At 35.1% G+C, this 27802-nt stretch overlaps 1 protein-coding gene across 1 annotated transcript in view; it reads left to right on the forward strand.

Annotated features, from left to right (window-relative positions):
* The window catches only part of ASCC3 (activating signal cointegrator 1 complex subunit 3), a 320030-nt gene that overhangs the window by 121238 nt on the left and 170990 nt on the right, over window positions 1-27802 (forward strand). The window contains exons 12-13 of the mRNA XM_037059706.1: window positions 3425-3601; window positions 4583-4654. Of these exons, the coding sequence (XP_036915601.1) occupies window positions 3425-3601; window positions 4583-4654 (249 nt within the window). The remainder of the gene's footprint in view (window positions 1-3424; window positions 3602-4582; window positions 4655-27802) is intronic.

Below are 27802 nucleotides of genomic sequence, written 5' to 3' on the forward strand. Positions count from 1 at the left end.
TAAATCACCGACTAAGCAGTGTTGAAATGTGTTAGACCAACTCCTCCCTCTGAAAGAAATCCAAATGATTTATATTTTTCTGCTATATTAGGTAAAATGAGATATAATGACATAATATGCATAATCTAAATCATTATGTTTTAAGAGACTGTGCATGTTGTCCCTAGTTTCAGACTTTTGTGGTTACCAGTGAATAGTCCAAACTAAAACTGGTAAATTCACCAGTGTCTTGTGATTCTTTTTTGTTGCGGTCGGTGTATGTAAGACACAGGTGAAGAGAACCAGTCTGAAACTGCCATCACTGCTCTCCGGGTCCTTTCTTGCTGCAGTCGATCTGCTCTGACCCATATTTTACATGACATCTCAAAAGAAGTATGCAGAGAGTCATTTGCACAAAAGAGAACTGTTTTGATCATGAAGTGTTTTGATTCAGTGATGTATTTTAGGGAGCCATGCCACATGAATCCATATTCCAGGGTTGTTTAGATCGAGTCACCTAGAGAGAGACCATGTCCATCAGCCAAAAGTATTACAAAGATAAACACTTTCCTGCAGCTGTAGTGCATTAGAGGTCAAGTAAATACCATTAGTACATTTACCAGGTTTGTCATGAGCGTGTTTACTAGACAATTTGACCAGATCATCCTTCTTTTTTGAGCATTGCCAGTTGAGGGAAAAACTAGATCAGTATATGTACATAGACACACAAAACATACTGCATCATATACAAGGTATATTTTGAAACAGTTATTCTAAATATATAAATATTTTTTAAATCATTTATAAATGCACGATGGTATAATTTTTATATGTAGTTTACAAATACAACCTATATAAAGTTAAATATATAAAATAAATACATAAAGGTTTTGTTATAGGTTTATTATATGTACAATATAATTATGTAAATACATATATTAATATGATATAGAAATATACAATATATTGTGTTTAATATGTATTGATATATCCTACACATTGGCAGCTCCATAATAAAATTAAATTCCAATTATATAGTTTATCACTACTATGCTCATAAATTTTTGGTGACTTGCTACTTTTATCTTAAGAAAAGTGTTCAAAGCCCTGGCTGGTGTATCTCAGTGGATTGAGCGCGGGCCTGCGAACCAGACGACCGCGGTTCGATTCCCAGTCAGGGCACATGACTGGGTTGCCAGCCAGTTCCCAGCAGGGGCCAGTTCCCAGCAGGGGATGCACGGGAAGCAACCATACATTGATGTTTCTCTTCCTCTCTCCTTCCCTCCCCCTTTAAAGATAAATAAATTTAAAAATTAAAAAAAAAATTTAAAAAAAAAAGAAAAGTGTTCAAATTGCTTAACTGGACATTAAACATTATTGAAACTCCGATCTGTCTAATTTTAACTTCTACATGTTGTTTAGCTACCTTAGGTTCCAGCCACACAAACTATTTGCTCCTTCTCCCCTTACTTTCCAGTAGCGCTGACCCTTTTTCAGAGATGAAATTTGTACTAAAGTCAGAGTATATTTTTGGTTATGAGATTAATAGTTAAAAATGAGAATTTACATCTCCATCATTCTACTCATCCATCTGTTGAAAACCTACTATTCTTTTGACGTTGCCAAATACTGCTTCTATAAAGTGTTTCCCACTTCACCTTTTTCAAGTTCCCTATATAATTCCCTTTCTTTGCACATTTTTAGCATTAAACAGTGTTACTTATAATTTCACAGCTTGCTATAATTAATTCTACCTTCATCTGTATTCCCTAGGTTTGATTTCCTTGACAGAGGGTGTGTGTGGTTCTCCTCATATTTCCAATGTACTAGTGCAGTACAACTATTGTTATTAAATAGCAAAATACCTATTTTTATTTGTGATGACCAGTTGTCCCAGTAGATGGCAGTGTTTTGCACAGCACTGCAACATTGCTAACTAACAAGCGCCACAGGGAGCTATTTTAATGCAGTGTAGATTCTCTTCTGGTTCTGAGTTGCATGGTGATAAGCAGGACGAAATTCACAAGACATTTGGAGTAAGTGAGAGAAATTTGGAAAAGAGAAAAGTGTAAGAAAGGCCAAATGTGTTGCATTTAACAACACCGAAAACTCTTTTTGGTGAATAGGGAGACTATTCAAACTTAGATTTTTATGTGAGGAAAAATATAATTAAAACTATGCCTACTTTTGGGGCTAATGAAAGAGAGGTAACGGAAAAATACTAATTTTTATAGCTTTTAACAATAAATTTTAGGTGAATATATATGGCATATAGAGCTTTGAGATTTGGTTCAGGATACAAAGTTACAGGTTACCCCCATTTAGAAGGAAGTGTTTCTCACATGGACTTATCTGTATTGAGATTAATTATGTTTTAGATTTAAAAAATACAGTACTTTTAAAAAGTGGATTTTTAGTAGAAAAGTATCTCTGGTGTTTGTAGGGTACCATGCATTTTAAAAGTTTTTAAAATTAATAACTCTTGTGCTGTAAATAATGATTTTAAAACCAAAAATCAGTTTTGTTTTCTTTCAGATAAGCATCAGTGCTACTTAGGACTGTTGCGTAATTAAAAATGACCATTCTAATTCCTATACTGTGTTTTTATCACAACATGTAAGGGAGATTTCTTAAATAATGGGTGTGGTCATCTTCTTTTTGTATTTAGAGTTTCTTAGTTTTTGATTGGTTTGAGTTTGGGTTTTTACTGATACCTGTAAGATTTCCTTAGTGGAAGCAAATTCATAGTAAAAAGTAGTATATGTATTTGTGCTTTAATTTTCATCCATATCAGTCTGTATGTGTGCATCTGTATCTTACTCATTAGCGTATCCCCTTTGACTAAAGGTTGAGTCCTAAGCCAGAATTGATGGATGGATGATTCTGAAAGTATCCATGTCACTCACATTGGCCTACTTTGCTCACACCCACTGATTCTTCTTGACAGAGCAAACTTATCCACAGCTTTTGCAAAAAAGTTCTGTCAAGTTGTTGTTAGTGACATCACGGGATCATAACACATTTCAGTTGTCTAGTGAATAGAATTTTTTGGCCATTCCCTTTGTTTTATATTTCTAGGTATATGGCATTGTCATCAGAGAATGTGGCTTATATTACTTTTACTTATGGCATATACTGCATTTTTTTGTGATTTTCATGCATTTTTAGGAAAAAATAAGAGAACTAACTAATAAGATTTTTCCAGTTCAGGAAGTCTACTAAACTTATTGTTTGATTATTTTATGTCATCCGAGGTGTCACCTTTAGGCCAGTTTTCCTTCATATGATCTGTCTTTTATGTTATGTGTTATTATTCTGTATTCCTTGGGGGATTTTGTTTTATTGAACGTTTCATACTTTGTATTTACTAAAATTTACTATAAACTTAATAAAAATCCAAATGTGTTGAATTGGCCTCATACATTAATTAAAATAATCCGTATAGGTTGAATCCACACAGAGTATGATAAGGATTCTTGGACTCTCTGCAACCTTACCCAACTACCTCGATGTTGCTACATTTTTACACGTCAATCCCTACATTGGACTTTTTTACTTCGATGGCCGTTTTCGACCAGTTCCTCTTGGACAGACATTTCTGGGGGTTAAAAGTGCAAATAAGGTAAATATTAATTTAATAATTATACTTTTTCTAAACTATTTCTGTTGATGTACTGTTTAATATTTAAAAAATGTGTGATGTATCTGATTTAATATCGCTAATGACTTTGGCTAGGATTCAACCTAAAATACACTGAAAAATTATTAGCAGTTTTATTTGGAAGAATTGTTTCTTGAATCATTGATGGGGAGTAAATTACCTTGTGATTATCTTATCTACCTTAGTCAGTATAAAACATGAATTTCAAAATGCTAAAATGTTTACATTATTAAAACAAAAAATCTAAGCCATAGTCATTTCAGATGTAGATAACATTTTCATCCCCTCCAAACTTTTAATAAATGTTAAGTATAGAGATACAGCCTGTGTCCCATGCTTATTCCTTTGGGTTAACTACCTCATTTTTAACTGAAAACTTTCTCATCATTAATAAGGAAAATGAAACCCTTTGTTAATGTAGGGTATTTGATACTACATTTCCGATTAATCAGAAATATGTTCTCCATATGCATTACAGAAACAGCACATTTCTTTGCATGTCACTTTTGTATACCATAATATTCTTTTGGTAGTATTCTAGTGATTTTGAGAACTCTGTAGTTTACATACATTAACTACAAGGAAAACTCTGTAGTTTATAGAATGAAATAGAAGAATGGCTGAAGAATAGGATTGTTTAGAGAAAGCGGAGAAAAGAACTTTATAATTATTCTAAAATATGTATGACTAGTTTATTATCCTTTAAATTATTGTCTTTAAAAAACTTGGCACTCTCAGAAACTTAGTACTCTGAAAGTATTCTATGATGTGTTTTTATTTGTATTTTTAAATTACACTGTGATATTTATGTTGTGTTTGCTATTTCTGAGTTCTAGCTAGTCTGAAAGTAAATAAAGATGCATTGTAATTGGCAGGTTTTTGTAAGTAGAAAGTTTACAATTGCCTCGTTTGATTTTATTTTAACATTTTAAACACTTTAAGGTGCAACAGTTGAATAACATGGATGAAGTATGCTATGAAAGTGTTTTGAAGCAAGTAAAGGCTGGACACCAGGTATATTTTGTCTTGTTTTTTTTTAGACAATACTGAATGGTTAAAATTATTATTATGCTGTTAAGAAATTTTTTCTAGTATTCCAAGAGGTTTTATTTCATAATTTTTTAGCCCAATGGGTAATAAGATATTTATAGATAATATAAGCATACTGATGTTGAGAGGTCATTCTATTTTACTATTTTTATTCAGTAGATGAAAGAAAAGAATTTTATCCTTTAATTATGAAACTTTTTAAAGCACCAACCGGTTCTTATACTTCAAAACTTTTAATGGGAATTTTTTTACATAATGTAAAAGTTTTAAATATTATATTATTCTGATTTCTTGAAATAGTGTTCTTTGAAATAGATATAATAAAGTTTTGTATTGTTTTATGGTGTTTGGAAACTAAGCAGTTTCGTTTTTACACTCCATTGTCTCAAGTGCTCTGATCAAGATTTTTAACTAAAAAGTGGAATGCTAACAGTCGCTTACAATAAAGCTTAATCATTGCCCAATCATATATGGTTCTTTGGATCACTTTTTTCCATGTTGTTAGGCTAAAAAATATGACATGTAAAATGAGACATTTTCTGGTTCTTTAGTTTTTAAATTTGTTGTAAGAATAGTGGAGTCCTTTCATTTCCAGACTAAATCTCATGTGGAGCCCCGATATATAAAGCAATCAGAGATGAATTAGACTGGAGCGCATGGACCATTGCCTACAGCGCATTCTTGATGCACTTCTCCCTTTTTAAGAAAGCTTTAAAATCAGTTTTCCTGCTAATCTCAAGAGAATGTCCTTAACTTTGGGAATAACTTTTAAGAAAAAAAATCTTGACTGACTTGTATAATATTAGTGGCTTACCTTACCTCGTGATTAGTAAATGCCTAACACTGCTAAAATTATCTTGCCTTGATTATCCCACTGAATTCTCTCAGCAGCCAATGAGGCAGACAGTGTTATCCTCACTGGACAGATACAGAAAGTTGGGTGCTGTGTGAAATAAAGTAGCACGGCCCTATTGTTTGATTAGTGCACTTACGCATCCAGGCCTTGCGAATGTAGAGTCTTCAGTAACCATTGTCTCATATCACTTCATTTTCCCTTCTTTTTATATCAGTGTTATTCTTTGATCCTCGTTATAAAACTACTTTGTGGGTTGCACTGCTTATCATGTCCAAGTAAAGAAATGTAAAAGACAAATGTTTTTTTTTTTTAGATAAAAAAAATAGTTCCAAATACTAGCCATTTATTTTGGGTCAGGAGACAGGAAACTTCTTCTGTAAAAGAGCCAGGGAGTAAGTAGTTTAGGCTTTGTGGACCTTATATTTTCTGCCGTAGCTACTCGGCACTGCTGCTGTGGCATGAAAGCAACACGGACGGTGTATGAACAGTTGGGCGTGGCTGTGTTCCAATAAAGCTTCAATTACAGAAACACATCACCTGCATTTGACTTGCAGGCTATAGTTTGCCAGCCTCCATTCTAGATTGCCTTATGAGATTTAATTTGAGTGAATGTCTGATGATCCTAAAATGGTATCTAGAGAAACTTAGGATTTCAAAGAAAATGCTAAAAGAAAGAAATGTCCTACACGGCCAGTATTTATAAAAGGGTAGGATAAATTCAGTGCAATTGGGTACATGTAACACTGTGGACATTTATTTCAACTTTTATATTACAGAAGATATTAACTTGCTAGCTAGAGGGTCTATAAAATTATATGCTGTTTTAAAAATGTGTAGTAAATATTTAAATGTTTTCTCATTAAACTTTTTAAACCTAGACTTCAGTTTTAGAGCAGTTTTGGGTTCATAGTGTAACGGAACAGAAAGTAGAGTTTCCATACACGCCCTGCCCTCCACAAGCACATTTTCTTCACTGTCAGCATCCTGCACCAACGCGGTGCATTTCTTTCAATCAATACAGCTCATTGACATGTCACCCTAAAGCCCATAGTTTACATTAGGGTTTACTCCTGTTGTTACACATTCAGTGGATTTGGACAAACGTATAACGACATATGTCCACTATTACAAAGCCACAAGGAATTAATTTCACTGCCCTGAAAACTTTGTGTTCTCAGCCTATTCATCTGTCCATACCTTTAACCACTGATATTTTTACCATCTCCCTAGTTTTGCCTTTTCAGAATGTCATATACGGTAACCCCCCACCTCCACCCATGGTTTCCCTTTCTGTAGTTTCAGCACCTGCAGTCTGAAAATAGTAAATGGAAGATACCAGAAGCAAACAATTCCTAAGTTTGAAGTTGCACGCTGTTTTGAGAGATGCGATGAGATCTTGCACTGTCCGGTTCTGCCCTTCCCTGTTTTCTGCCTTTGTCCTGCCTATCCATGCTGTAAGCAGGTCCTTGAATAGTGTCATTTCATTCAACATCATTTTCTTCTATCACAGTTAGCACTTAATGACCAGATAAGTGGTACTTGCTACACTACTTTGGAACATAGGACTGCTTCTCATGGAAGGAAATCACTGTTTTAACATTAAAGAAGAGTGGTCTTTATGACCGTAAGGACCATAGTCTTCTTTGCCTGGTAATTACATGTATCCATGTGTAAACATGCACAATAATAACTACTTCTATAAGTAAATAGCTTAGTAATACCATTACTGCCAGAACAGCACCTGTTTTGAGGCCTAAGGAGCTGTGAGTTACTCATCTTTGTAGCATTATAGTCTTTATCTTGTAATTTATATACCATGCAATCATTTGTAATATTCATTAAGTGTATTTATTATATTACATTCTTTTTTCCATATAATCTTACATTATAAAATATTTCTTAGGAAAATAGCCCTGGCTAGTGTAGCTCAGTGGATTGAGCGTGGGCCTGCAGACCAAGGGATCGAGGTTCGATTCCCAGTCAGGGCACATGCCTGGGTTGCAGGCCATTTCCCAGTTCCCAGCAGGGGACACACGAGAGGCAACCATACATCGATGTTTCTCTCCCTCTCCCCTTCCCTTCCTCTCTAAAGATAAATAAATAAATAAATAAAATCTTAAAAAGATATTTCTTCGAAAAATAGAATGCAGCCTATTCCTGAATGTTGGGAAAAGTAGCAAATAGGTAGGTAAAAAATACACGTGAAATGTTGTCACATAAGGGATCCTAGGAAGGTTATATTCTCTTCCTCCTCTGTTGTCCTTCTCATTAACGTAGGGGCTAACAGCTTTCTCTCAAAATCTTGATTTATAGTTCAGATGCTCTCTGGAGGTGCTCGGTGAGTAGAGAAGAGATCTTGCCCTTGGCACTCTCTTCCTTGGTGTACCTTTGTTCAGTACACTACTTTTCCAGATGAAAGCTGCCAGAGGACTGGCATTTGCAGCAGTAAATTCTGGCAGGACAACATTGGGGGTAAGGATTGGTGCACACTACTTCCTGTTCAGAAAGGGCAGACTTGGGCATCACACTCAAGGGAGACTTTAGGGCTGGCTGCTAGGACACAAGGAACCTGGGAAGGGAGAGCGTGTGAAGCTGAGGTGGAAGTTGCATGTATGCATCAGCTCCCCATCTCTTTGTGTGTGTGTCCTGGCGTCCACACTTATCACCCTTTGAAGGGCGTGAGACTACCAAGCTGTTTCCTTCTCCTGCACGCTTGTCTAGTTAAATATGCACTCTGGGTGACCATGTCAAGTGTGACGACAGTTCTAGAGCCCACGGAAACACTCTGGGATCAGAGGTCCTGTCCAGATCTGTCCTTAAGTCCCGCTCTCCCGTTAAGAATTAGAGCCAGATAACGATGGCACTGTCCAGGCTGTGTGTCCTAAGGGCGGCGGTGTAGCTGCCAGTCTCTCAGTTTCTGGTTTTGAATGATTAGTGTTGTATGTTTTTCATAACAGCTGGATTTTTAATTAATTATTTTTAAAAAATTACAGTCTGCATTCCACTGTTCCACATCAGCTCCAGTTGTATAGCATAGTGGGCAGAAAACCATGCACTTTACGGAGTGGTCCCCCCACCCCTGATGTTCTAGGTACCCACCTGGCTGCACACACGGTCATCATGATACCATTGAATAGAAAAACATACATCACTCTGTTTTTTTAAGTTATAAAAATACAATAACAAGACTGAGGAAAATTTTCATAGTTCCGCTATTATTCTGCCACTTCAACATTATTATTATAATTTTTAAATATATCCTGCTAGTTTGTTATTCATTTGTACATGTAGCTTTGGATTTTCTTTATTCAACCTTAATTTTAATTATTAGTTGCAGTCCATTACTAAATTATACTTGTACTGTTTATACAGATTTATATGTACAGTTTTCCTAATGAACATTAAGCATTTTTCATTTTCTACAGAGTATTCTCAGTTTTAATGTTTTTAAGACAGAACAGGGAGTTTTTACTTCAGGGTCTATGTGACCATAGACCAATGTCACGTAAGTTCTTTGGACTTTTAATCTTCCTAGGCCTCTGACATAAGCATCATGATTTCCTTTTGTTAAAAGAGAAAATCAACCCAAAACATGTTAAGCAGCTTCCCAGGGTCATACAGCACATGAAGAATCACACCAGGACTGAAATACAGGCCTTTGTGTTGATAAGGCCACACCCCCAGACTGCACCCTGCCGCTTTCCCAGTGAGCTGGCGTTGGTTGTTCCTCTGTTACTGGTCACTCTGCCGTCACTGATGCTTGAATGTGTACAACTTCGTATTATCAAAGAGAGCACTACTGTACCAGGCATCTCTCTTACTAATTTTTTCCTGTTCAAACAGTTAGGATAAATTCCCTAAGATATGACACAAGTGACCACATTGTGTGGTCTTGCCACATGGTTCTGTGATGTATCTGCACTGGTTATGTCATCGTTTTGACATAGCAGACCCACGTTGGATTTTATAAACTAAGGCCGTGTTTGTGTGGATAGTTTTATCAACGTAGCATGATGCAAGGTTATGATCTGATGTGTGTTTGCTACTACTAATTTGTTTTACAATCTTAAGCCAGGTAAGACACAGTGGCGTCATACCAGTGAAACTTTTTTCTTAAGTAGCACCTGGTACCAGTAAATCATGGTTATGAAACATATTTTGCATACTATATTTTTCAGGCTTTGCTTTGGGTGAGCACATGCTTTCAGTTAGAAAGGCCTGTTCTTCCCTGTGTTTCTGCTTCATACAATGACCCTCTGGTCTTCAACCTTTGTAATAGAAATGGTGTGTAAATATGACTGATGAAAAAGAGACTCAACAAATAAAGAGTTTAAGTAAATTTAACCCTTGGACATACCAAAAAGCAAATATGAGGGGGGCAAATACTGCTAATTCTACTACCCAAAGGTAGTTTCTGTTGGTGTATGTCTTTCCATTTGTAAAAATGTGTTTTATTCCCTGTCCTTTCTCAGGTATTTGCACAGATTCTATAATCTATTTATTATGTTTTTCTTATTCAAAAATGTAAAAGATTGTAAATCTTTACTTAAGATTGTAAAACCATAAAGAGAAACAGTAACATTAAAATGTAAATAAACACTTAAAGATGTCAGATTTGAACAAATTGATCAGTGTATTTTATGCATTATTGTTCTTTTAGGTTTTGTGTTCCAATAGGACAGATTCTACTAAGATTGGGTTATAAGGAAATATTGTCCATTAAGTTCTTTGTATAGTGTCACGTGCATGGGACTCCTTGGTAAATATAATTTGGTTGTGATGAATTGCCTCATCTTCAAAGAGTTAACTTCTGTAGTGAGATGGGATATTGAACACTATAATGCATCAGGGGTATGGCCCACTGGTTGTAGTTGCCTCTAGTATTGCTCGTTTTTGAAAACGCCCAAGCCGGTGTCTTCAGACTACAAGTACTGAATTGTTAAGGTAACACTTCAGTGTTTTACATTAATGCAGTCACCTCAAGTTAAAAGCCCTTTTACAACTTAATCTGAGAACAATGCTCGTATCTTTTTCGTTTCTTTAAATTACCTGTATTATGTGTGTAACTTTGAAAAAGTTGCCCCACCTCAAAATCTTTTCCTGTTTCCGTATTTTCAAAGGGATTGTTCTGTTTAAGTCTGCTCTTTGCAGCTTGTTCTGCCAAATACTGTTTGGCCTGTAAGTGCATTTAGCTTGAGAAGTGCCAGCTTCTACTGATTGCCTTTGTAGTATGTCCAGGGCTGCAATTGTAGTGCGGACTCTTGGAAAGGAGGACTGCTGCACATTTTGATTTCGGAGGCTGAGGTAGATAGCTCTTTCAACAAGGCTAGCCATCCTTGATTTAATTCATGACACAAGGATTGCTACTTCACAGGGGTCTTTGATTACTGAGGCCCATGTTGGAAGTTTGTTTTCAGGGACTTCTAACTCCTCACTGGATTATTTTTCCCTTTTCTAGCTCCTTGAAGTAGTACCTTCACTAAGCTGTGGTCCTCTTGCTTTTATTAAAAAGTTAACAAAGAACTTCCCAATAGTGTAGAGTTTCTGAGTTGTGTTTTTCCTTCTCTTAAGTGAGGTTGAATATAAGGTTGTCCCAGTCACTGGTTGTCTGTATAAGGTTTCAAGTGATACATTTCAGCATATGAATTTGTGTGTATCCATCCATCAGAAGATGAAAAATAATAATTCAACAGTCTTTTCACCCTATTATCTAAAAACCTGACAGTCAGATTAGTTCTTCGATTATATTATTCTGCCTGACTCTCCTAACTGAAAGGTCTAACTATATGTGCTTCATTCAAAGAGATTCTTCAGTTTAAATGGTTAGTGTATGTATAAATACAGTAAATCATATGTGGGTTGTGTGTGTGTGTGTGTAGAGACAGAGAAAAGAAGACAGACAGCTAACCCTTGCATCTGGAATTCAGTTAGAGTCATAACTAACTGCACATTAGTGCAGTGTGATTAAGCACCCAACTATACATATTCAGTAAAGGTGCTTTTCCTTGTTATTAAGTGAACATATTTCTTATGGAGCTGTATACTTAACAAACTTTAGCTTTATTGTGTTGCCTTCTAAATATATTTAAAGAGTTTATTTATTTATTTTTAGAAAGAGGGGAAGGGAGGGAGAAAGAGAGAGAGGGAAACATCCATGTGTAAGAGATACATCGATTGGTTGCCTCTTGCATGTCTCCAACTGAGGACCTGGCCTGCAACCCAGGCTTGTGCCCTGAATGGGAATTGAACCGGCAACCTTTCAGTTCGCAGGCACACCCTCAATCCACTGAGCCATACCAGCCAGGGCCTAAATATATTTTAGCAGTTAGTGTGTAGCAGTAAGAAATTATAAGTCAGCGTACTCTAGTCCAAGAAAACCACCACCTCTCTGCCATCCCGGTTAAAAATCCTTCCAGTGAATAGACCTTGATTTTGTTTTCTTATCCCACTGGTTATTTTGACATTTTGTTTTTTCTTCCTAGTTGTAGTTTCCCTAAATAATTGATCAGAACAGCTACTTTTAAGATTGTTATATTAAGTAGGCTGATAATGTGTCCATTAAAAAAAAAAAAAACTGCCCTGGCTAGTGTAGCTCAGTGGATTGAGCAAGGGCCTGTGAAGCAAAGGATCGCGGTTCGATTCCCCGTCAGGGCACATGCCTGGGTTGCGGGCCAGTTCCCAGTGGGGGACACATGAGAGGCAACCACACATTGATATTTCTCTCTCTCTCCTTCCCTTCCCCTCTCTCTGAAAATAAAATATTTTAAAAAATTTAAAAAAGAAACCTGTAACTCTCAGGCAAATAAATAATTTTCATGACAAAAGATTAACAATTTTTTAAAATATACCAATGTATTCATTTTGTTTTTCTTCATTGAGACTAAATTAAAACAGAGTAAATTTCATCTCACTGTGCCATGGGTTTCAGTATACCAGTCCTATAAACTCCCGTGCTCGTGTACTTAATAGATTTTGTGTGCAGCTTTGCCTTAAAAGTATTAAAAACAGTAGGAGGCAGTTGTGTTCCACTCAAGCATGTGTGATGACAGATGGAGAAAATCTTTTCATGTTGACTTTTCAACAGTCATACTCTGTAAGACTTCAAGCTCTTCTTGGCTATTGGGAAATTAAAAGTTGGCGATTCAGCCTTTAATTTTGATCCATCTGCTCAAACTAATGAGACGTCTCATCTGTAAGCTTCTCTTTGTGTTACCAAATGCAAGTACAGCTTTATCATTCCTGTTAATAATTCCCCTCCTCCTGTGTAACTAGCAGAATGGGAAAATAATTGATGCCTTAAATCTATTGAGATTTTTTTCTTGTTATACAAACTTTGTTACAGTGATAGGAAAAGAAATTAGGAACTTCCTCAGAGATTATGGCATATTTAGTAAGTTAACTTGTTCATTTTGCATATTATCAGAAAAAGTTAAAGTCCTTATTTAGTAGCTTTTTACTCAAAAATCTATCTCCAGTTTCAAGGTTTTATAGTGTTAAGGGGGTGGGGAGTCACCTTCAACCTTGGATTGATATTAAACATCAGCCTTTTCTTTAATCAAATGTATATTTTGTTTTCTCTTCATGGTGTATAAGTTTTTAGTAGATGTTTGTTTCTAATGAGAAAGCACTTTTAAAATTTTTTATTGATTATGCCATTACAGCTGTCCCATTTTCCCCCATTCATTCCCCTCCACCCTGCACACCCCTTCCCACCCACATTCCCCTCCTTTAGTTCATGTCCATGTGTCATAAGTTCTTTAGCCTCTACATTTCCCATACTATTCTTGTCTTCCCCCTGTCTATTTTCTACCTACCATTTATGCTACATATTCTCTGTACCTTTTCCCCCTCTCTCCTCCTCCCATTCCCCTGTTGCTAACCCTCCATGTGATCTCCATTTCTGTGCTTCTGCTCCTGTTGTTTGCTTAGTTTGTTTCTGTTTTTGTTTTAGGTGTGGTTGTTAGTAATTGTGAATTTGCTGTCATTTTACTATATGTGTTTTTTATCTTCTTTTTGTTAGATGAGTCCCTTTAACATTTCATATAATAGGGGCTTGGTGATGATGAACTCCTTTAACTTGACCTTATCTGAGAAGCACTTTATCTGCCACCTTTTAACATTCATTAATAATTATAGATTGATTCAATTTAGTAAAATCTAAACGGAGTTATTTTTGTTTCTTAGTATTGCTTTCTTAGATTACATAAGATTAATTATGTACAATTGAAACAAACGTTACCATGCTAAATTCTCTACTTTAACAATGAAAGTTTCCATTGGCCCTTTTGCCAAAAGTTTTTCTTCCTCCAGATGCAAGCATCACTAATTAATTTTTGGTATCAGTGTTTCTGTCATATCAAATTTGTCTAAGATACCTTATTTGTGAATTATTTGAATGCTGCTTTCTTGTTCCTCCCTTCCCCAAGTGGGACAGATCCCAAAGGGATATAAAGGCACAGTTCTAAGGAAGGAGACATTGTAACAACTGTGAGTGCAGAATGAGCTCCTTTAAAAAGGGCCCTGGGTACCTATACAGTGTGGGCATTGCCTCCTTGCGGATTTATCCCATTCCCCTCCCCCTCGTTCCTGCCTCCCACAGTTTGGCCTTCTTTCAGACCCACGTCGTGAAGATGCTCTTCTGTTCACCTCTGAGCTTTCACAGAGGTGGTTTCCTCTGCCTCGCGCATTCTTCCTTATTCTCTCTTTGGTTGTCCTTCATTAGGCCTTTCAGGTTTCATCTTTCTCGAGAAGCCTTTTCTTTTACTTCCCTAACTCCTTACCTCCCTATTATTAAATATATATTAACACCATGTATGTCTTCATATTTCTAGGTACAGTTTGGGTTTTGTTTTTTTTACAGTTTTCCCTGTTTTGCTGGCTGTTTTTGATTAATGCCACTTTTCATTATAAGGTTATAAGGCAAATAAGAAAAGGGGCTCTCTCTGGCTTTGCCCATCACCATAGTGCCATGGTCTCACCAGTACCTGACACACAGTCGGTGCTCAGGGAGTGTTCGATGTGTGAGTGCGTGGGAGATAAAGTAGTCCTAATAAGTCTGAGTTTACCCTTAGAGAATTACAGGGCAACCAACTTCAAGCAAAATGAAGAATAGTCTTTAGTTCTGTGGTTAACTGTTCAGGTTGAGGGGAGAACAACCTGGAGATGCGGAATAACATCAGATGCTGCTTTAGTTTCCTTATTATGGGACTTTCCCCGCTGTAGGCTGTAAAGATCAATGGAACAGTATTGGTATTCTTATCAAACACATGTCATTACATAAATTTACCTTTCATATTATTTTACCTCCTCAGAGTCCTTTCTGTTGGATATATTAAATTACCTCATTTTCTCCTCATTTAAGATATTCATCTGACTTAACTGTTTTTTATGATCTAGACATCATCTGTGCCATCAATTATTTTAAGTTAATATGTAATTTCTTTTATTTATATTCATTAGGCACTAGAGGAGGAACTTTTGAACCCTTTAAAAATTTTACATTTTTAAAAGAACAGAAAAATTCTATTTTTCTGAAATACAGTTTACTTTTAGAGTACCAAATTATGTTCTTGAAATTATATGTATATAACAATTTTTATTAACTTTGTAATGTTCTCTTCATTTGCAAAGGGAATGCTTTTTAATATGGTATATCTGCACCACATTTTTCCTTCATTGTTACTAACATTACTTTTCCCCTAACTCTCCCAGAATTTCTTAGTTACTGAAGTAATACATTCTTATAGTGAGAGAATCAACATGAAAGTGTAAAAAGAAAAGAAAAAGCTAAAGATGATTTTTCCTTCCCCTCCCCCCTAGTACTCCTTCCCCTGAAGGGTGTTGTCTCCTCACAGCACATGCACACATACACAGGTGTATGTATCTTTAGTCATCTGAGCTTTTCAAATTTGGTGATCAATCGTTTCTTGAATTATAGCACAAGTGGGCAGAACACAGTGGAACACTTTGTTACAAAATGATGCTCAGAAATTTTGAAGATATAAACTAAGTTTAGTCTATTGTATATTCTACAGATCTTTAGCCAAAATGTCAAAAGAAAGAAACATTATACATTATCCTGGGAGAAAAAGAGAAGCAAAACAAATAATTTTATTTTCACATAACTGTTTTCTTAATATTAGGTTCATTATGGAACACCAGGAACATACAAACATAATCATTCAAATCTGAAAAGCCAAGTTTATGCTCCACCCAGTTCATCTGTTATACAGGGTGGGTAAAAGTAGGTTTACAGTTGTGAGTACAGGAAACAACATTTTCTATGCAAACAACTATATAAACTCACCTTTGCCCCATCCCATATAGTAGTATATTGTTTCTATTTTTATATATCGAATCAGTGTAACTCCCATATAGAAGTTATTGACTCTTCCATCCATTATCTCATTCTTCCTGACTTCTTTGGTGCACCTTTTCATGATTTATGTTGCCAAATGTGAAGATAGTACAGGTTGCTTTGTTCTCTTGCTGTGTGTTGTTGTTGTTTTTTTTAAACTTTTTAAAAAAGATTTTATTTATTTATCTTAGAGGGGAAGGGAAGGAGAGAGAGAGAGAGAAATATCAATGTATGGTTGCCTCTCATGCATCCCCTGCCAGGAACTGGGAAATGGCCTGCAACCCAGGCATGTGCCCTGACTGGAAATTGAACCGCAATCGTGTGGTTCGCAGACCTGCGCTCAATCCACTGAGCTACACCAGCCAGGGCTATGTGTTGTTTTTTAACCATATTATTTTGTAACTTCTGTTTCACACCTCCAGAGTGCTTTGCATGAAAACAGCTATAACTATGGGACTTTGCATATATGCTTTATACAGAGTAGGGCAAAAGAGGTCTACAGTTGTGAGTATTTGAGGCAGAGTTAATAAAGCTACTGTAACAATCATAACTTGTGTGTCTTTTTCCATATGAACAGCTGTAAATCTACTTTTATGCCACTCTGTACATGAAGCCAATATTTAACATGTTTTCTGACATATAGGCATGTTATACATAAAAAGTAAAGGCAGTTAAAATGTGTCAAAAAGTAGTTTGCAAAGTTTCTCAGTACTATTGACATATTGGCCAAATAATCCTTTGCTGTGGCTTTGTCTTATTCATTGGAAGACGTTTAGCAGCTCCCCTGGCTTCTACCCACTAATAGCCAGTACTGGGAGACAGCCAGCATACTCAGAATGTCCAAATCAATAAGGTTATTGGTGAAAATGAAAGTGTCTTTTACAGAAAAAAACTAAACACACTTTTTAGCTAACCTAGTACTTCCTATATTTAGTATTTTCATTAATTACATTGAAAACACCCTGGCTGGCGTAGCTCAGTGGATTGAGCGTGGGCTTGCAAACCAAAGGATCGCGGTTCGATTCCCAGTCAGGGCACATGCCTGGGTTGCAGGCCAGTTCCCGGTGGGGACACACCAGAGGCAACCATACATTGATATTTCTAAAAAAAAAAAGAAAGAAAGAAAGAAAGAAAACAAAAGCTGAGTTACATAACTTATTTTATACTATGTTATTTGAATTATTTATATTTTTATAACAGTAATAAAGACCTGGGAAGTACTAAAACAGTGTTTGCTAGATTATTTTTCTGTCTTCTATAAGACCATTGAAAATTCTCTAGACAGCTATTCAGAGTACATTAAATTGTCAGAAGTTAATTTGACAGATATTTATTTCACTTTAGAAAATGATATATTGAATCTCTTTATTAACTAGTTTCCAGCTGATATTTGGATTTGGAAGCAGTTTGGGGATATATTTAATAAGTTTAGTTACCACAGGAATTTGTTGACTATATTTTGAGAGCCATCTTCTGATAAGCCTGAACAAACAGTATTTTCATTAAAGCTGAGGATAAAAATATGTGTCCCAAGGAAATCTGGTACAAGTATTCATTTGTTTGCTAAAAGTACAAAAAAGGGAGCTGAACATTTAAATTAACCACTGCAGATTTTTACTATCTTGTTTGTAGCTAGGTTTTTAATCAGTTTTGGGGCTGTCATAGTACCATATTTAAGTATGAAGTATTGGGAAGAAAGACATATCTCTATAGTTAATATTGTAAAATAAGATTCTGTTTTTAAGAGCATATCATAGTCTCAGATCTCATCTGATTTTTTTCTTGGTTTTATAAAGAAGTAGGTGGGAGATGCAGCTCTAACTCTATCATGACAAGTACAGTGGGTATTTCCAAGTTGCGCAGCATCCCTCGAGTTAGTGGCCGTTCCTAGAAGGTGGTTAGAGACCTGTGGAGTCTTGTGCAGGGTCAAAGATACCAGCCTGCCTGCATACAGACCTGCCACAGGCTAACCGTTGTATTATGTAGATGTACACGTATGCCCACTCACAGATAGAAATAGGGGACACCAGATTAGGGGACAGACTTCGTATTTATTCACAGCGCATCTTGGTGGTTGCCCCTTCCTAGCTTTCCACAAAGATTAGTAGTTTCTGTGTTTGGGGTGATACCAAGTAGACTGGTCTTTCACATATGGAATATCAATTTAGCATTTCATGGAGAAATGGGATTTGGTCTTCCACTTTGTCATGTTTTTGACATAGGCCCAAGCAAACCAGTGGTTTTCCCTTGAGGGACCCAAATACTAGCTTGAATGCTAATTAGATATACTGGCTGAATGCAATAGCCTAGAGGTTTTCACCAGGCAACTATGACTCTTCTGTCACTCAGATCAAGTACAAAGTCATGTATTCACATGTGCAAAACAGATCTGTAGCTGAAATGCTGTACCAGCTGTACCAGCTGTACAAACTAGGGCAAAGCCGCAAAGTAGAGGGTGCACTGTTCCACACCACTCCCCACCCCCATGGCTGTGGGTTATTCTCACTGACTGTGGCCTCTTCGTATAGGTACTCAGTTCCAACTGTCTTTACTGACCAAACTTAACATGCTTCAGTTTGCTGATTCAAGTAAATGCTCGTTACATAAAAAACTGTAAGAAAATCAGCTTTTCAATTTGAATGCTTTTGTGCACAAAAAAGTTCTAAGTGTGCTACAAATTTGTTAACACTGTGTATGATATAAAGAAGAAATACTTTGTAAGTAAATATCTTAAATATTCTATTGTTACAATTTGAATCATTACCAAAAATCTTGTAGGTATGATATTATTTGCTTGAAAATTAAGATGGGCCCTGGCTGGTGTAAGTCAGTGGATTCAGCATGGGCCTGTGAACCAAACAAGCATGGTTCGATTCCCAGTCAGGGCACGTGCCTGGGTTGCAGGCCAGTTCCCAGCAGGGGACCCATGAGAGGCAACCATACATACATTGATGTTTCTCTCGCTCTCTCCTTCCCTTCTTCTCTAAAGATAAATAAATTAAAAATTCTTTAAAAAAAAGAAAGTTAAGATGGATAATACTCTTTTTTCCCCATAAAGTTGTAGGTTGTCTTTATTAAACCATATTTTGTCATCTTTTGATCAGGTTCCTAATAATTTTATTTAAGATGGAAAGTATATTAAAAACCTGTAATAGATCATTATTATGTTCATTTCAACATTGAATTTATGAAAGTACCATAAAGTTTATTAGTCCATCTTCTTATTGCAGATGACAAAACAAAGCCTATAATCCAAAGTCAGACATCTAATAGGATTTGCAGTTAAAACTAGAGCCATGACAAATACCATATGATCTCACCTTTAACAGGAACCTAAACAACAAAACAAACAAGCAAGCAAAATATAACCAAACACACTCAAATAGAGAACAGGCTGACAGTGACCAGAAGGGAGAGGGGAGGGAATTCCAGGGGAAAAGGGGAAGGGTTTACAGGAACAAGTATAAAGGACACATGGACAAAAACTAAGGGGGGTGGAAATGGGAGGGAGGTGGGGAGCACTGGGGGGTGGGCTGGGATGGGAGTAAAAGACAGAAAACTGTACTTGAACAACAATTAAATAAATTAAAAAAAAAACTAGAGCCATGGCCTTTTCACCTCCCTTTCAATATGTTTACTCCACAAAACTGACATTTTCATTGAACCAGTTATTGCCCTGCAAAGAGAAGAGAATGCAGAAAATATGTTTGTAAATTTCATCTAAGAAATCTTGCCTGAGGAAATCATCAAAAGTATGTCCAAAAAATCTATAGTAACCCAATAATTTTTGGTAATAAATTTATTAAAGGTTCAGTCCTTTAAAAAATATGATCTTTGAATAAAAATCATTCTTATATTTTTAAGAAATGAATACTAACATATGCTTTTAAAATTATTTCAAGTTTCTCAGTAAATTTGCTCAAATTGATACATCTCATAATGTAAAGTCATATTAAATGGTAATATCAAGGTGCCTACTTTTTAGTATTAAAAAGAAGAAGAAAGAACATAGAACTCATCAAGTATCCAAACATAAAACTGTGATTTATAGAAAACAGCATTGAGATAAAACTGATAGTGTTTAGCTGGGGAAAGAGGTATCATACTGGAGATACGGTAAAAATTTTTTAATATTTGAAGAATTGTTATGTGTAAAAACAAGCACATTTGTTTTCTGTTGCCTTAACGAACAGTACTGAGCTTTGTGCCAGTGAATGGAATGTGTAGGAGTCAGGTTTCAGGTAAATATTGGGGAAACCTTTGTAAAAAACAAAACAAAAAACTTTTCCCCCCTACTGTGTGGGTTATCTTTTATGTGCCAGGCTCCTTTCTAGTACTTCCTAATTTTTTGTTGTTCCTACAGCAGCCTTGCAAGAGACAGCATTTTACAGGTGAAAACTGAGGTACAGGTAAATTTCCCCAAGTTTATTTAGTATATAAATGCTGAATTATGATTGAAACATAGTCTACTTCATTCTAAAACACCACTGGTATTCAAAATAAGTGTAGGTTAGTTTTGACATCAGGTAAGAGTTCATTACAAATTGCTAAGAAATTTTTTTTTAATATTTATTTATTTATCTTTAGAGGGGAAGGGAAGGAGAGAGGAAGAGAAACATCAATGTATGGTTGCTTCTCATGCATCCCCTGCTGGGAACTGGCCCCTGCCGGGAACTGACCTGCAACCCAGTCATGTGCCCTGACTGGGAATCAAACCGAGATCGTCTGGTTCACAGGCCCACACTCAATCCACTGAGCTACACCAGCCAGGGCAGAATTTTTTTTCTAAACAAAAAATTAGTTTGACTATATCTTAATTATGAGCAAGTAAAATTAATATTCTTGATTAAGTTTATTTAATTTTGTGCTATAAAAATCAGATTAAAATTAAAACGTTTTTTTATGCTTAAGACAATTTTAAGGTATAAAGTACACTTTATAGAATAATCAATACTGTTAAAGTTATTTACGTTTATAAATGTATTGAATAAGTTCTGAAAAGGAGTACAGATTGCAAATTGAATGTATAAGTCTATATAGTACACATATAAAACAAACCCAAATAAGAATTTATAACTTATTAAAACATCAATTAGATGACATAAATTATATTACCTGTTAAAGATATGTGTATGCTTAATGTCTTAAGGAAATTAATTAAAGCATAAGAAAATACTGTATTTTAGTAAGTTAAAGAAAAAGTTTATAGGAAAGGGAAAAGGCATTCAAAGTGTTTATCATTTTAAAAATTCTACTTTTCTATTTTTTGTGGTCTTAACAATTGAGAGACTGTTGAAATATAAATGTCTTATGCCTCTAATTACTGATATCATGAATGGATTGCAAGATAATATTTTATAGGACTTAGCTAAAAATACGATGTTTTTGCTATCACAGTACATACATAGTACACTAAATCCTCCAAGTTTTGGTTTTTAAAACCATTACACATTTTGATAATACATGTCTTTAGTTAGAAAATGTAAAGTGTTGTGGAATCCTTTTAACCAAATAGAGTAGTTAACGATCTCTTCACCTCAAACATAGAAACTAATAAATTTAAAACAATTATTTAAAGAAATTGGTGAAGAGTGTATTTCACATTTAGCGTAATGCCCTAAATATAGTTCATTAAAGATCACCTGAATCTATTTATCATGTAAAAGCTGAGGTTTCTTGAGAAGAACTGCAGATGCTCAGTGTGGGAGTCCAGAGGTGGCTCGAACTGCCAAGGGCAGATGCAGCCACAGCCTGGAGCTGCGGGGCCGCTTCTCTCTGTTCCAGATTCCTGTCCCGAGTTTATCTGCATGATTTAATTCAGGGAGACTCGTCCGGGGACTATATGGTTTTCTAATGTAGTTACAGCAAGATAAATTAACCCTATTTAAGATAGTTTTTTTTATTTTTTGCAGTATACCTCCAGGTGTTTTTAAGCTAAAGCAAATGCTTTAGTAATTTGGTTGGTTGTCAGGAATATCTGATAATAAATGATAGTGGTTATACCCATGATTAATAAAATAGAGGTTTTTAAAATTTATTACTTTAGTCCTATCTTACCAATAATTTTATTGATATAATCCAAATATAATGGTGTCTAATCTTTAATATTTTAGAACATAAGAATATTTTCTTTATTCATGCCCATCAATAGGATATTGTTTTGGTTAATGAATTTGTTTAACTTGTTTTATTATAAATATAGTAGTTTTGATTTGGGACCTATCTTTGACTTCAAAGTCCAGAATTTTGGTGTTTTTCTTTTTAAGATGCTGTCAGAATAGCTCATTTTATAAGTTTTTTTTTTAATCACAAATTTTGAACTTCACAAAAACATGAAGATAAACATACGTATAGCCTTAAAACAATATCAAAAGTCTAATCATTATCAATTTTAATTCATTAAATATTAGTTGAATGTCTGCCTATTAAGTTTAACTAAAACTATTTAAGAAAATTATCTTGTTGAAAAATTAAAATTTAGCTTGATACCTCATAGTGTAACAAAAGGTATAAGTAAAAGTATTAACTCATCATATGTCCTATTGTGATTTATAGACTTTAAAATTCAGATCTGCTCAAAATAAGTCACTCCTGTGAAAGCTGTTTGTTTTGAACACTGGAATTTTAGCACTTGTTTATTCAGTGCCCACTCACAGGGTGACAGCTGGGAAAGTGATATGGGGGTGACCAGCAGACCTCAGAATTACCATACTTTGCCATGTATAATGCACACTTGTTGCCCAGATTTTTGAGGGAAAATAAGGATACATATCGTACGTGGATATGACTAATTCCATAGCTGTATAAATGTTTTTAATTCTTTTTTTATGCTTATGCATTAAAGTTGTAACTCTGGAAAGCAATAACAATATCCATATGCAAAATAATACCCTGAATACCATAATCAGTTTCTACTAATAGAATTGCCTACTCAATTGTGTTATTAATTGTAAGCTAGATGGCTATTCATGGCACCTAGTACTAGGCCTAGCACATAGTAAGCCTTATTGATATATCCTGGTCTTTTATTCTTAATTCTAAATATAAATAAATAAATAATTGAATTAAAAAATTTTAATGAAAGATTTTTTCCTGAAAGTGTGGGCCCAAAACATGGATGCACAATACACACAAGAGCACAATATCCTTGGCAGAATATCGCAGTAAGGTATGAACTTGCTCCCAGGCAGCACTGAGGACGGAATATCACTTGATGGAAAGAAAGCAGCTTTGGAATATCAAATCTGTGGCTAATTCCCTGTTCTTCCTTTGAAGGAATTACAAGTTCCTGAAACTCTAAGCTTCAGTTTTCTCATCTGTAAAGTACTAATAGAATTGCCTACTCAATTGTGTTATTAATTGTAAGCTAGATGGCTATTCATGGCACCTAGTACTAGGCCTAGCACATACACATTATTGATATATCCTGGTCTTTTATTCTTAATACTAGTAATTATTATCAACAGTGGTGAGACCTGTGCACAACTGGAGATAGTACCAGGTATGAACAGAGTGGTGTGGGAGTGATTAATTTTCCCTAAAGCTATTGGAGAACTTGCTTTAAAGTGTCCTCAGGTGAAGTTGGCAGGAGAACCAATAAAGTAAAACGTAGGTAAAGGCCTGAAAGCATGCAGATGGGTGGAGGTTTTGAGCAGTGGGAAGAAAGATTTAAAGAGATGACATCCTAAAGCCAATAATGAAGAAACTGGAATGTCATGACCTTTAAGTCAAGTAATTTGCTGACTTTGAAAGAGGACTCCAACTGATGCTAGATGATGCTTTTCTTTTTTTTTTTTTTTTTTTGAGAGGGGTGAATTTCTTCCTTCCTGTGGTTGTTACGTAATGAATGATGGCTTCTTTGTTCACCATCTTCCCAGACTCCAATCTTGCACCATAGTAACTTACCCACTCTTACATTCTCAGAGCCTGTCCTGTAATTATTGAATGATCACAGACTCTCAGAGGAGCTAAATCAAGCACAAAAATAGCTAAAAATAAAAGGTAGTCAGTGATAAATGCTTAAGGGAGAGGCATAGAAAGTCTTTGGACATTCTAAAGAAGAAAGTATCGCATGTATCTGGAAGCATCAGAGAATATTTTATTATTTTAATTTAACCATAATGTAGTAACATCTGTTTCTCCCATGTAGTTACAGGGGTTTCTGTTGTTTTTTTAAAAAAAGCTCTGCAAACTTGTATGTATTTTTCTGGTAGCTAATTGGTTACAAAGTTACATTTCAGAAATTTTAAATGAAAGTTTCTTTTGTAAGCTTTGTCTCAAACAATCATATTAACCCTCAAGGATGCCTCTCTAAGTATTTTCTTGCTCATCTACAGTCTTTTTAAAAACCAGAGCCCTCTTTTTTTACTAACCACACCCTTTTCAAATTGTCCTGTCCCCGCTGTCTTACCAGTTTACAATTCCAAAATCATCTTGAGGTTTTCCCTGTGTTTTGTCTACCTTTTTATTTTATACTTCCTTGAGTAATATTTTGATTATCATCTAATGTTTATTACTTTACAAAAAAATTCCTATTTTTTCCATGATTATAGCCTCCTCTGTGTTCATTTTAAAATCTTTCCCTAACAGACGAATAGTCTTCAAGTATCACTTAAAGTGGTATTATTTTTTTAATCTCTAATGAATTTTTTCTTTATCTTAGTATATATTTAGTAATGAGATTGTGCTTTGCCTTTCTAGGTGTTACTACTCTTCTGTCCAGGTGTTTGTTTCTGCTAAAAGTCTGTATTCACCAGCGTGTAGATTTTCTCTCCTCTCTGAACCTTTGACTTGTTGATTTTCTTTTGAAATGCTATTATTTTCTTCTGCTAGACCATGTCTCTCTTTTCATCCTAAAACATTTCTAGGTCAACCAAAAGATAAATTTGTCAGAGTTCGAAAGTACTACCGTAACCCTTATACCTGCATTGTTAAATATGTATTCTTTAAATGTTTACCTTAACATCATACATCTGTTAGCAGTAAAATATACTAAACAAAGTAGTACAATATGAATTATAAATATATTATTATAACCTCATTGTTATCATCGTTTATTTCTCCTGTTCACTATAATTTATATATTTAGTTATAAAACTATTAAGGTGTAGGTAATACAAACAATGAGAGATAGATAAAGGAAATATTCTTCTTATCTCCCTCACATGCCATTTTCATTTTTCCAGGTAATTAATTACTTTGGTGGGTGTCCATTCATATCTCTCTTTCTAAACACACAGATTCATTACACATACACTTAGGATAATATTATAGAAATTGTTCTTCAACTTGACATTTTTTCACATAGCGCTACATCATGGATATCTTTTCAAATCTTTGTGTGTATGTGCAAGCAAAATTTAACTATTTGTACCTACCATTGAATTTTTAGAGCCACACAGGATTAGTGAAGTGCAGCATCTTTTTAATGTTTATGACTGTTTTCACTTTCTTATCTATGAATTTCCCATAAACCAGAGGAAAGTGCTGACAGATTTTTTAGAAAAATTAACTGTTTCCATACTTAATAAGATACCATAAACAAGATCAAAAGGTAAGGCATACTAGGACAAAATATTTGCAATATAGGAAAGGGCAAAGCACATTATCTTTCTTATACAAAGAGTACCTATAAATCAATAAGAAAAAATACCTAATAGTAAACAGACAATATGCAGAATAAGTTTAATGAATAGTCACATATTCTTTGACGGAACAATCCACTTCTACGAAACTATCTCACAAATATATTTGCAAACACATGAAATTAATTGTGTACAGAATTATTTACCACAGGATTGCTTTAAATAAGAAAAGATTGGAGGCAACATAAATGCCCATCAAACAAGGACTAATTAAATAAATTATGTTATTTCTAAGTAATGGAATACTAAGCAAGTGTTAGAGGAGAATGTGTACTGATGTGAAAAGGTCTTCAGATGACCTGCGTTTTCAGCACGCCAGCGTTGGCAGGCCTAAACTAAGGATCCTGTGTAACTTGTAGTTTGCACCACAGATGACTCTTGGATTCATAACATACGGAATGAAACCTTTTAATATTGCATTTACCTGTAACACAGATGTAGAAATATGACCTCAGCAATAAAAATCATTTTTGCATGCATGCTCTTGTGGTACATAAGATATGGTACATACATCTGTAGTGACAAACCAAATTCAAGCTATAAAATACAAAAAGTAATTTGACTGTTTTCTTAATTCTCCCAAAGATACTACTTATCAAGGCCATTCTAAAAGCACAGAGAATGGGTGGAAAAAGTGAGGGAATTAGGTAGCAGAAAGTGAGCAAAAAAGAAAAAACTCTCTAAGAGACAACAGAATGGTGATTACCAGAGGGAAAGACGGGTCAGGATGGTAGAAGACGGTAAAATGGGGGTAAATGGTGATGGCAGGAGACTTGACTTGGGGTGATAAACACACAACACAAAATACAGATGGTGCATTATAGAACTGTATACCTGAAACATATCATTTTATTAACCAGTGTCACCTCAGTCAATTCAATACAAGAGTAAAAATGGATGAAGGAGTGATAAAAGCACAGAGAAGTTTTGTTTTTGTTTTCCAGTAACAAGGAATCTCAAAGGTTCTGAAAGGTTCTCAAAGTTCCGAAAGCACCAGAATCACCTATGAGACTTGTTAAACCAGATTGCTGGGCAACCCCCTGGTCTCCTCACCCCCAAGCCTCATTGATTAACACTTGCAAGAGCCAGTATCATATACTTTCGAACATAATTACTCATGTCTGTCATATTGTTGTATCTTTTCAGATTGTTGTATCTTCCCTAAGAAGGGAAGATATTCCCTTCTTAGGCTTCTTTCTTAGTGGGAATTTCTCAGAAAGGCTTTGAGTCAAGATTTCAGCTTTAATATTTGGCCTCCTCCTTCCTGTCTTCCAGTAATCTCAGGCTTAAATAGTACTATTAACTTTTTGATTCCAAAACATATTTCCATAAATGAGGAATAAGTACTTACATAGGTGTCATTTTAAAACAGTCATTTACTGATCTAACCATTTAGTCTTTTAGACCCAATTAAACTTATTAGTGTTTATTTCCCTTATGATGGTGCTAATACTTACCAGCTCTGACAGAGGTTCTCCGAGTTCCTATGCAAAGAGTATCAGCATCTCCTTAGAACCTGGGAGAAATGCAGATTCTTAGCTTGTCTGAGACCTGCTGAAAAGGAGGTAGAGGGAAGAAGTGGCATTTTTGTTTTACATAAGCCTGCTTGATGATTTTGAACCACTCCAAAAGTCTGAGAGCCTTGCTTTACTAAATGTAATGTTTTCACTCACATATCCTTCGATCCTGACGATGATCCTGTGACACTAGTCATTACCTGTGGACTGGATGAAGTACAATCAGAGCAATTAAATAATTTGTTCTGAGTTATAATCTATTTAATAATATTTCAAAGTAGAATTTTTGGTCTTTGTCAAATAATACATTCTTCTTTCCTTTGAATGCACCAAAACAATATCAGTTACTTAAGCATTCCAGTTTTTTAAATGATCATTTGAGCTTTTACTCATGCATTACTTTTAGTCAGCATCTCGTGTGAACAACACTTTTCTTGGCAAGTCAAATGACGGGACCAGAGTTCAAATTCACGTACTTCCTTTCCTAGTCCAGAAGTGATTTTATTATGTGTATCTAAACTGAACGGCTTTTTAAACTAAAAATAAGTATATAAAATATTTTTAAATGCATTAACCTGATGAACTTCAAGTAAAAATATAAACAATTATATAAAACAATTAAAATTTACCCATGTATTAACTCATATCTCCTGTTCTAACCATATTTTAATGATAAATGTCCATTTAACTGCTGTTCCATTACCAGAAATGTTTTTAAGATTTATTTGGAGTTTTTTT

Source organism: Sturnira hondurensis, unplaced genomic scaffold, assembly GCF_014824575.4.
Source record: "Sturnira hondurensis isolate 20B ecotype Veracruz unplaced genomic scaffold, ASM1482457v3 Scaffold0011291, whole genome shotgun sequence".
Lineage (NCBI taxonomy): Eukaryota > Metazoa > Chordata > Mammalia > Chiroptera > Phyllostomidae > Sturnira > Sturnira hondurensis.